Below are 12,803 nucleotides of genomic sequence, written 5' to 3' on the forward strand. Positions count from 1 at the left end.
ATAAATGAGTTTGTGCTGTAAAGATCACAGATTTTTATGATATTAATTTATATAACATTGTAATACACAAAGCAATTTGATCTTGGATTTCATATAAAAATACTTCCATTTGTATACCAAAATATTATAGGACTGGAGAGATGGCTGAAGGTGTAAGATCACTCACTGGCTGCTTTTTTAAAAGATCCCGGTTTAGTTCCCAGCACCCACATGACAGCTCACAACTGTAACTTCAGCTTCAGGAGGTCCAACACCCTCTTCTGGCTTCTGCAGACACTGCATTCATGTGGTACATAGTAACCAAGCATGCAAACACTCAAACACCCAACAGAATTAGGTAGTCTTAACCCTGGCCCTTACTTTAATGTTCTCTCAATATTTCTAAGTGGTCAACATAACAAAAATCATTTGACATCACTATACTTAAACTACTCTATTACTATCACATTTCAACATGGTGATCACGATGAATAATGCTTGTGTAATGTTTCACGTTTAGTTTTTCAGCATCTATAAACAGCTTTATCATTTAATCCTTTAACTCTCTCTGGCACTCACTTCATTAGAAGAAGAAAATTCAATAAAAGATGAGTACCCATAGACAAGACTGGATAATGGAGGAACAAAATAAAACAACAAAAACAAAAAGCAAAAAGTCAACAATGACTAGATTATACACTCCTACAGGTATAGGGGTCAGACACCCAGAAAACAGTTCTTAAAGGAGGAGCATAAGCAGACTTATACTTCAGAAAGGCAAATTATTACCAAGGCAAGTTGTTACCACCAAGGGGTTGAGGAATCCCTGTTTTCTTCAATAGGTTCTCTGAAATGTCTTCATTCTACCCTTCAATGTTCTTAAAGAAAATGTTCAGTTACTTTTTGCTTTGTAACTTCAAAATTCAATTACACATCCTCTCTCCTCTCTTTAAAATTTATGTCTGAGTGACTGAATGCATAAGTATGTTTGAGTATGTCTGTGTACTTATCTCAGCTATGCTGTTAGTTAGCAAGCCTGAGCCACACTCCTATTGCCTCTGATCCTTCTTAAAGCTGTGATACAGGCAGCTCCAAGGATAGCTAGCTTGTTACACCAGTGCTGTTATCCAAATACTGGCCCATATGATTGTAGGACAAACACTTTAACCAGTTGTCCACCTTTCCAGTCCAGTAAATTTCATAATTCCTACTGCTACAGTCCTAAAACTTACATTTCCAATCTTGTACCTGGACCACCATAAAGTTAAAATAGCTTCCAACCACATACATATTAGAGCAATATTTCTCATTTCAAAATGAATAAAGCTCTGTAGTAGCTTTCTACTATGACCAGAATTCAATAGAAATTTCTTACTGTGGCCACTAAATGTCTGAAATCATTTATCTGCATATTTACCGTTCCTCTTAAATTATTAAAAGCACCTCTCTTGATACCGAGCATGTAACCATCTATTATAAGTACTTCTTGAGTTGGTTATCTTGGGTTTCTCTATTTCTCAGAAGGCAGTTTTTAGAGATACCCCCCCCCCCGCACCTCTCCTTTGAGATAGGATCTCTATGTAGCCTTTGCTGGCTAACTTTAAATTTGCTATGTAGACCAGGCTGGCCTCCAGATCACAGAGATAGAGATGTACCTGCCACTGCTTTGTGTTGGGAGTAGATGCCACCATACTGACCTAGAAAGACTCAAGTGTCTATATTTTTATCTGGCTGGACCAAACTGGTGAGACTGGGTTCATTCAGTTAGAGAACCTGACTTTAAAAAATTAAAGTGAAGAGGTACACAAGAACACACATACATGCACACATGGAATGCACCTCCACAGATATGTATATACAAAGGGACAAAATAATCACACACATATAAATCTCAGTGAGGCAGCAATATATAATTTTAAAAAGCAAATGTACATTTATATTGAAATATAAATATTGTTTTATTTTCTAACCCTTTGTATGCCTTTTTTGTCTGAAATACAATACAAAGAATCAGGCTAACTGAAAATATGACCAAACTGAAAATCATCTGGTTCTTCATTTGAAACATTACACGTGAGAGATTGACTAGGTACAAGAAAGATAAAACTGAATAACACAAGAGATAAATTATATCCAAGAAAAATATACAGGTAAATGAATAATTAAGAAAAAGCAAGTGAGCTGGGTGGTGGTAGCAAATGCCAACACTTGGGAGGCAGAGGCAGGCGGATTTCGGAATTTGAGGCTAGCCTGGTCTACAGACTAAGTTCCAGGATGGCCAAGGCTACACAGAGAGACCCTGTCTCAAAAAACCAAAAGAAAGAAAAAAGAAAAAGCATATTTACAGCTATTAGTAGCTGTGTAAAGAACATTGCTAGTTCAACGTTGGAATTTTTCCCCCCAAGACAGGGTTTCTCTCTGTGGTCCTGACTATCCTGTAACTACTCACTCTGAGGACCAGGCTGGCCTCAAATTCAGAGATCTGTCTATCTCTGCCTCCAGAGTGATAGGATAAAAGCTCGTCTCACCACCCAAGATTCAAGGTTGGATTCTTAATCCTCAATAAAAGTTTTAAGTGGCAAGATACCCTAAATACTCAGGAAAACCAATATGGTACAATTGAGGTGTTATCTTTTCAAATGACTCTAGTTTGTGTCAAATTGAAAAAATGTAACTAGGACAATGGATTAATACTATTACCATGAGAATTAGCTCCTGAAAAGGAAAGTCCAGTTCCATTTTTCTTTTCTCTCGCCACAAATAGTATTTTGGCTTTTAATCTTCTACCTTCAGTAATGCTATAAGAAGGCTCTTACCAGAGATGGCCCTTCATTCTTAGACTTCCCAATCTACAGAGCAGCGAACCTAATAACATTTTCTGTATTATAAACTATCCATGGCAAACAAAGACAAGTGCTTTGGCAGCATGCTGACAGAAGGAACCAATACTGTTCAGGCAAGTCACAGAAGCCTACAGAAGCAAGCTGACACCTGAGTGTGATTAAACACAAATAGAAGGGAAGATGTATGTACACACACAAACTACTGATATCATGATCCAAGGGGCCCAGGCTGCACCTTTCCAGTGTCACAGTTGAGTTAGCCATTAAGGCTAGGGAATATATTTTTAGGATTTTTCCCCCTTTGAGACAGGGTCTCTATGTAGCCTTTGATGGCTTAAAATTTGCTATGGAGACCAGGTTGGCCTCCAGCTCACAGTGATGCAAGTAACACTGCCTCCCAAAGATGAATCTCCTGTAGAGAGGACTGGTAGGGCCATTACATGAAGCAGTGAATACGTAAACAAAGTTGAGATAGAGACTCCAAGATTTTGCAGTTGCCAAGATAATTGAAGTATCCACTGTTGGGCATTTAATTTGTTTGATTTGCCAACTTGGTATTTTGCTGCAGTAAGTATAGAGCTGGCTCAAGAAAGAGGCTATAGGCTTGAGCTAGACAGATGGGACTACTCAATTCCTTGGAGTCCACAGGACACATATAAAAACCCCAAATGCACAACATACAGCTATAGAATTTCAGTTTCCTGCTGAGTTTCAGCTTGGTTTTATTTTTTCTTGCAGTGACCTAGTTCCTCTTTTTTGAAGAATCTTTACTCCCTGTGTTTTTAGGTTGAAACCACTTGACACTTTGTTTTTATAATTGTACAGGGCTCAAAACTGGAGAGATTGCCTAAGGGGCTTAAGAGGTGACTCTTCAGCAAAGAACACTTGCAGCTCTTGCAGAGGCTGAGTTAAGTCCTCAGCACCCACAAGGTGGCTCAGTTACCTATAACTCTAGTACTTGGGGACCCAACTCCTCTATGGATAGTACACACATACAGAACATAATACATACATGCAAAAAAAATATTCATATACAAAAAAAACCAAAAAAAATTTAATTGCCTGACACTCCGATGAGACTTTGAAAATTTAAATAGTTGTTGGAGGAGCTGTCAAAAACCATGGGCGTAGAGGCTGAGCAACTGGTGGGTGGGAGACCTGGGCTGCCAGGAAGCAGAGAGATCTCTGCGGAGTGCACACGGAAAGTGCACCCCCTGCCTTGACCTGCCCAGCCCTGCCTGATCCAGTGACCGGGAACAGAACTTAAGAACTTCTGTTTCCACCCAGCAACGACTTCAGGGCGTAGAGCAGAGCCTGGCCCATCTGCCACCCGGAACGGCGGCTCGCAGAGGCTGAGCAACTGGTGGGTGGGAGACCTGGGCTGCCAGGGAGCATAGAGATCTCTGCAGAGTGCACACAGAAAGTGCACCCCCTGCCTTGCCCTGCCCTGCCCTGCCCTGCCTGATCCAGCGACCAGGAACAGAACTTTGGAACTTCTGTTCCTACCCAGCGTATCTGAGGCATAGAACAGGGCTCGGCCCATCTGCCACCAGGACCAGTAGAGATCCAGGGACACAGACCAGATACAAGGGAAAGGCAAGAACATATCACTGACAACAAAATGGCAAGAGGAAAGCGAAAGAGTGTATCCCAAGGGAACCAAGACAATCTAGCAACACCAGAATCCAGCTCTCCCATAACAGCAAACATCTGAATTCCAAACACTGCAGAAAAGGAAGACACAGACCTGAAATCATACCTCAAGATGCTGATAGAGATAATTAAACAAGAACAGGAGGAAAAGCAAAAAGATTCAGAAGCTTTTAAAGAGGAAACAAAAAAACTCAAAGAACTACAGGAAAACACAACCAAAGAGATGAAGGAATGGAAGAGAGAATTTAAAACGGAAATTGACACAATAAAGAAAACACTAAAAAAAATAACCCTAGAGGTAGAACACCTAAAAAAGAAATCAGGAGTCACAGAAGCAAGCATTTCCAACAGATTACAAGAGATGGAAGAGAGAATCTCGGGGGCAGAAGACAACATTCTAAACATAGACAAAACAGCTAGAGAAGATGCAAAAAACAAAAAGCTCCAAACCCAAAATGTCCAGGAAATCCAGGACACAATGAGAAGACCGAACCTAAGGATAATAGGAATAGAAGAGGGAGAAGAGTATCAACTAAGAGACACAGTAAATATCTTCAACAAAATCGTAGAAGAAAACTTCCCTACCCTCAAGAATGAGATGACCACGAACATAAAAGAAGCCTTCAGAACTCCAAATAGGTTGGACCAGAAAAGAAATACCTCCCGACACATAATAGTAAAAACATCAAGTGCCCAAAGCAAAGAAAGAATACTAAAAGCAGTAAGGGAAAAAGGTCAGGTAACATATAAAGGCAGGCCAATCAGACTCACACCCGATTTCTCAACAGAGACTATGAAAGCTAGAAGAGCCTGGACAGACATCATGCACACCCTAAGAGAGCACAAGTGCCAGCCCAAGCTGCTATACCCAGCAAAACTATCAATCACCATCGATGGAGAGATGAAGATATTTCAAGACAAATCAAAATTTACACAATATCTGACCACAAACCCAGCACTACAACGAATTATAGGTGGAAAACCCAATACAATGAGGAAAAATACAGCCTAGTAAAAACAAGAAAACTCCTAAACAAGAAAACAAAAGAAGAAAAATACACAGACACAACTCAACCCACAAAAGCAATAATGGCAGGAAACAGAAACAACTATTCCTTGATATCTATTAACATAAATGGACTCAACTCCCCAATAAAGAGACATAGGCTATCAGACTGGATACATAAACAAAATCCAGCCTTTTGCTGCATACAAGAAACTCATCTCAGAGACAGAGACAGACACTATCACAGAGTAAAAGGGTGGGAAAAAAACTTCCAAGCAAACAGCTCCTGAGTACTGAGAAGAAAGCTCATAACCCTAAGTGCTTCCAAAAAGAAACTGGAGAGAGCTTACATCAGCAACCTGATAGCACAGCTAAAAGCCCTAGAACAAAAGGAAGCAGATATACCCAAAAAGAGTAGACGGCAAGAAATAATCAAAATTAGGGCAGAAATAGACCAAATAGAATCAAAAAGAACCATTGAAAAAAAATCAACAAAACCAAGAGTTGGTTCTTTGAGAAAATCAACAAGATTGATAAACCCCTGGCCAGACTAACTAGAGGGCAAAGAGAGAGTATACAAATTAACAAAATCAGAAAGGAAAGTGGGGACATAGCAACTGAAACTGAAGAAATTCAAGAAATCATCAGATCCTACTACAAAAGCCTATACTCCACAAAGTTGGAAAATCTGGAGGAAATGGACAAATTCCTAGACAGATACAAGATCATAAAGTTAAACCAGGACCAAGTAAACCATCTAAATAACCCTATAACACCTAAAGAAATAGAAGAAGTCATCAAAAGTCTCCCAACCAAAAAAAGCCCAGGTCCAGACAGGTTCAGTGCAGAATTTTATCAGACATTTATTGGGGATATAACACCAATACTCTCCAAACTATTCCAAAAGACAGAATCAGATGGAATACTACCTAACTCATTTTTTGAAGCTACAATAACCCTCATACCTAAACCACACAAAGACCCTACAAGGAAAGAGAACTTCAGACCAATCTCACTTATGAACATTGATGCAAAAATACTCAACAAAATCCTTGCAAACCGAATCCAAGAACACATCAAAACGATCATTCATCATGACCAAGTAGGCTTCATCCCTGGGATGCAGGGATGGTTTAATATAAGGAAATCCATCAACGTAATCCACCATATAAACAAACTCAAAGATCAAAATCACATGGTCATCTCACTAGATGCTGAGAAAGCATTTGACAAAATCCAATACCCCTTCATGTTAAAATTCCTGGAAAGAACAGGAATCGAAGGTCCATACTTAAACATAATAAAAGCAATATACAGCAAACCAACAGCCAACATCAAACTTAATGGCGAGAAACTTGAAGCAATCCCATTAAAATCAGGGATTCGACAAGGCTGCCCACTCTCCCCCTACTTATTCAACATAGTACTGGAAGTCCTGGCTGGAACAATTAGACAGCAAAAGGAGATCAAGGGGATACAAATCGGAAAGGAAGAGATAAAAACATCACTCTTTGCCGATGACATGATAGTGTACTTGAGTGACCCCAAAAATTCCACCAGAGAACTCCTACAGCTGATAAACAAGTTCAGCAAAGTGGCTGGATACAAAATTAACTCAAACAAATCAGTAGCCTTCCTATACTCAAAGGACAAACATGTGGAGAAAGAAATTGGGGAAAAGATACCCTTCACAATAGTCACAAAAACTAGAAAATACCTTGGTTTGACTCTAACTAAGCAAGTGAAGGACCTGTATGACAAGAACTTCAAACCTCTAAAGAAAGACATTGAGTAGGATCTCAGAAAACAGAAAGATCTCCCATGCTCATGTATTGGAAAGATCAACATCTTAAAAATGGCCATCCTACCAAAAGCAATCTACAGATTCAATGCAATCCCCATCAAAATTCCAACACAGTTCTTCAAGGAATTGGAAATATCAATGTGCAATTTCATATGGAATAACAAAAGACCTAGAATAGCAAAATCCATCCTCAACAACAAAAAAAAACATCTGCGGGAATCACTATCCCTGACCTCAAGCTATATTACAAGGCAATTGTGCTGAAAACTGCATGGTACTGGTACAGAAATAGACTTGTGGATCAATGGAATAGAATAGAAGATCCAGAAATGAGCCCTCATGTATATGGCCACCTGATTTTTGACAAAGGTGCCGTAAACATTCAATGGAAAAAGGACAGCCTATTCAACAAATGGTGCTGGTCCAACTGGCACTCAGCATGCAAAAGAATGAAAATAGACCCTTTCTTATCTCCTTGTACAAAGCTCAAGTGTAAGTGGATCAAAGATCTCCACATTAAACCAGATACACTGAAACTATTAGATGAGAAAGTAGGGAAAACCTTAGAACACATAGGCACAGGAGAAAATATCCTGAACAAAACACCAATGGCTCAAGATCTAAGGTCCAAGATTAACAAATTGGACTTAATGAGATTGCAAAGTTTCTGTAAGACTAAGGACATTGTCAAGAAAACAAAATGGCAACCAACAGAATGGGAAAAGATCTTTACCAACACCACATCAGATAGAGGCCTAATATCCAAGGTATACAAGGAACTCAAAAAGCTAGACACCAGAGAATCAAATAACCCTATTAAAAAATGGGGTACAGAGCTAAACAAAACGTTCTCAGTTGAGGAACACCGAATGGCCGAGAAACAACTGAGGAAGTGCTCGACATCCCTAGCCATCAGGGAAATGCAAATCAAAACAACCCTAAGATTCCACCTCACACCAGTCAGATTGGCCAAGATCCAAAACTCAGATGAGAGCAGATGCTGGCGAGGTTGTGGAGAAAGAAGAACACTTCTCCACTGTTGGTGGGGTTGTAAACTGATACAACCACTCTGGAAATCAGTCTGGCGATACCTCAGAAAATTGGATATAGTACTACCTGAAGACCCAGCTATTCCACTTCTGGGCATATACCCCAGAGACGCTTTAATACACAACAAAGACATATGCACCACAATGTTCATAGCAGCTCTATTTATAATAGCCAGAAGCTGGAAAGAACCCAGATGTCCTTCAGAAGATGAATGGATACCAAAATTGTGGTACATTTACACAATGGAATACTACTCAGCCACCAGAAACAATGACTTAACCAGATTCTTAAGAAAACGGCTGCATCTAGAGAATATCATCTTGAGTGAGATAACCCAGTCACAAAAGAACAGACATAATATGCAGTCACTGATAGTGGGATGCTAACCCCAGAGGTTTGCACTCCCCCAGAAACAACTCACAGACTGTATGTAGTCCAAGAAATAAAGAAAACGAAACAAGAAAAAAAATATTTACAAAACAAGAAAACTTTGACTATTTCCATGTTGCGTTTTGTTTTGCATGTACTTTATGCTCATTGTAACTATTAGGTTTTCAATGCATACTGTCAAGCCTTTGAAAAAATCAAGTACTGACTAAAAAATATATTCATATAGTTTTATGTAAAAATTATTTTAAAATCTGAAAAAAGTACTGACAAAAATGTATAATTTTAAGCAAAAAATGTTTAAAATCTGTACATTTATCTTTGTTTTGTAAAATAAAGTTGTTTTTAAAAAAAAAATATCCTAAAAAATAAATTAAAAACCATTATGCTTAATCTTTACACACCAAGAAAACTTTGAATAATTCCAGGTCACATCTTGTTTTACATGTACTTTTTGCTCATTGTAACTAGTATGATTTTAATGCACACTATCAAACCTTTAAAAAAAATCAAGTACTGACAAAAATGTATTCATATACTTTTATGCAAAAATGCTTAAAATCTGTACATTTATCTTTTTTTTTTAAATAAACTTGTCCAATTTACAAAAAAAAAAAAAAAAAAAAAAAAAAAAAAAAAAAAAACCATGGGGCCCTTTGAAGTTGAACTGAATGCATTTTACATTATGAAATAGTCACAAGCCACAAGGGTAGGTTGAGGGTTAAAAATGATTTGTTTCAGCATTTTCAGGAAACAGTGGGCTACTGATAGTTAATATTGACTGAAAGCTTTACAAAATCTAGAATCATTTCAGAATAGCTATGAGGAACTTTGTTGACTAACTGAGTGGGAAGACTTGCCATAAGAGCAGGTGGCAGGATAACATTTATAGAGTCCCAGATTGAAAAGAAGAATGCAAGTCAACTCTGCATTTATGTCCCCGTGCTTCCTTACTATGTGCCCAACTGTCTTCTCTCATGACTCCCCCCATGATGGTGAACTGTACCTCTGAATTATAAGGCTTCCATCCTCCAACTGCATTTGTCACATAATGTATAACATCACCGAGGGAAGAATTAAGGCAAGTAGTACATAATGCTTTATTATCTAAAAGATGAATTGATGTGGTAACTGAAAAGTAAAAGTGGTACCTAGCACAGAATATAACCAATAAATTGGGTACTATAATTATTGTTCTCTTTATTACTGCTATTGTAAAATCATAGAGGATAAAGATCAGAGAGAGGAAAAGAGAGGTTTAAATGTATATATACACGTGTATATGGATTCTAGGTAAGGGTGAAATAGCTCTGAGTCTATAGATTCCTCTCTGGCTTATTTTATTCTAATTAAACTCAAGCAAAGTCCTTTCAAAAGCTGTACCATAGAGCTGGCAAGATGACTTTGGATAAACGAGTTTGACACACAAACACACTGACCTATTTTGAACCTAAAAATCCATAAAAAAGACCAAAAAGACCAAAATGTGATTGTATTATCTGTAATTCTCATGGCCAAGATGGGAAGCAGAAACCTGAGAACTGACCAGCTAATCCAGAGCACACAGTGCAAAAAAAAAAAAAAAAAAAAAAAAAGGAATTGACTTCCATGAAGCTGATTCCACAGAATGTGCACAAACATGCAAATACTTTTTTTAAAAAAGCTCTTCTTAAGACTACAACATCTTTACTCTTTAACAATCAATGTTTTAAAAGCTAAAAAATTCTATTTCAGGTATAGATAAGCTGAACACATTTCCTAGAGCAGCAGTCATTCTGTGGGCTATCACCCATTTAGGGGTGTTGAATAACGCTTTCATAGGGATCATCTGAGACCACTGCAAAATACAAATATTTACAATTCTTAACAGAAGCAGATTATAGTAGCAGTGAAAAAAAATTATGATTGGAGTCATTACCACATGAGGAACTGCATTAAAGGGTCACAGAACTAGGGAGGTTGAGAACCACTGTCCTAGAACCCAAAACAATGGCACAGTAGCTAAGGGTATTTACTGCTCTTCCAAAGTTCAGATCTGAGTGAGTACCCACTCAAAGAGGCTTACACCTGCCTAGATTCAACTCCAAGGGCCCTGTATACTCTGGCTTCTATGAACATGCATACATATATACAGACACATATATAAGTAAAAATAAATATTTAAAATCTGTGTTGATAGAGATCAAGCCCATTTGGTTTGGTCTAGCCTTTATTCTCCTGGCCTCTAGGTCTCTTGGTCTCCCACCCCTCTCCCATCTCCACACAGGATCTGGTTCAGGGTCTTGCTCACTCTGGCCTCTTCCAAATGTCTCTGACACTGTTTATGCTCTTCCTTTTTTCTACAGTAAACCTCCTCCACCATACCTAGGAGCAGTCATGTCCTCCTTTTTACTTTCTTTTTATTCAGTAACTTATAGGAAAACGTTAAAAAGAACGATCTCCAGAAAAAGAAAAATTATCTATATTAACATTTTGCCTGAGATTTTGCTGGAATGTTCAACTGAACCTGAACAAATAAGATAAAGACAAATAACAGCACTTTCATTCTACACAGGTAAAACAGACATGGGTTACAGCTATTAAACAGCTTCTAAATATGACTTTTTAAAATATGATTTCTTAATATTAATCTTCTACCTAATTTAATCTGATGGGTTCATAAAAATGGCTATTTTACAATTCATATTACCTGTATCTTTGAAACATCACAAAAGTTAACACTATATATAGCACTTCCTCAATGATCCTTTTCCAGACTTACTTTTCAAGCTCTTCCTGAGAATGGGCAAATGTACAATTTGTTCCTCGTGGACAACCCCCTTGTTGTCGTAAATCTCGGCACATACTAGTTTTATACTTGCTGTTTGGCTGTGGCTACACAAACAAAATATTTAGCAAATGAAAAAGGTATCAGTTATTATTCACTCTTTAGACTTCAGAACTTAAAAGACTTAAATCTTTTTCACATCAGACATATAATTCTCATGCTTAAACAAGTTCTATCCATCATTTCCTACTGTAAGAGTGGTAGATATCCTTGAGGAAGCCTTCAGGCCTACTTTCTGAAGGTTATCTGAAACGTTTTCAAATTTATATATATATCTTAATCTTCAAATTGTAATAACAAAGTTAAATAATATTTAAAGGCACTTAAGAAAATGGGAGGCTCTGATCTTTGCCCATTTAAAAGCTTCCCCAAAAAAGTTGAAGGAAAAATTATTATTTTATTAGTTGACTTACATGCACAACTCTATTCACAGGCAAACAATGAGAGAAGATATAAAAATGTACCACTAGATCCCATGGTAATAGTGCATACTGTTTTGTTTTTCTATCTTTTCTCTTTTTTTAAAAATTAGATAGTCTTTTTTTACATTTGAGATTTCATCCCTCTACCCTGCCCCACTCCAATCTCCCCTCCCCCTCCATTTGCCTTCACAAAGGTGCACTCCCTTCTGATCCCCCTCTCCACCCATTGCCTTGGCATTCCCCTACACTGGGAAAGCATGCCCTCTCTTCTCAGATTGATGCCAGACACTGCTATCTTCAGCTATATACGCAACTGGATCAATAGATCTCTCAAAGCGCAATAGTGCATACTTATAATCCCAGCACTCAGGAGGCAAAGGCAGACAAAGTTCTGTGAGTCCAAGTCAAGCCTGGTCTACAAAGAGTTTCAGGACAGCCAGGGCTACACAGAGAAACCCTGTCTTGAAAAACCAAGGGGAAAAAAAAGCATATAATATGCATCAAACTCTTAAGAAAATGCTCTTATTATTGTGACCTTAAAAAGCAAAAAACATTATTATTCAGTTGATACTAAATATTATGGTATTGTCTAAATAAAATATGAATAGAATAAAAAGTTAACAGATTCTGGAGTACTTTTGGCCCTATCTTGTTAGATATTGCTAGCATAACTTTTAGATATGTAACTCAACAAATGAAATTTGGATAAAGGATTATATTTCAACTTCCCCTTCTAAAGAATACTGAGTATTAAGGAATTTCAAATTTCATATATATTATAAAACAAATTCATTTGAGAGATAGCAAAGAAAAAAAAACTTTAACTGTAAAA

The 12,803-nt window shown here is 37.7% G+C and overlaps 1 protein-coding gene across 1 annotated transcript in view; it reads right to left on the minus strand.

The window, feature by feature from the left end:
- RC3H2 (ring finger and CCCH-type domains 2) overlaps positions 1-12,803 on the minus strand; it is a gene marked incomplete at its 5' end in the record, with an annotated part of 49,133 nt that overhangs the window by 16,847 nt on the left and 19,483 nt on the right. The window contains one exon of the mRNA XM_080927094.1: positions 11,484-11,596. Within this exon, the coding sequence (XP_080783220.1) occupies positions 11,484-11,596 (113 nt within the window). The remainder of the gene's footprint in view (positions 1-11,483; positions 11,597-12,803) is intronic.

Source organism: Micromys minutus, assembly GCF_963924665.1.
Source record: "Micromys minutus genome assembly, chromosome: 13".
Classification (NCBI taxonomy): Eukaryota; Metazoa; Chordata; class Mammalia; order Rodentia; family Muridae; genus Micromys; species Micromys minutus.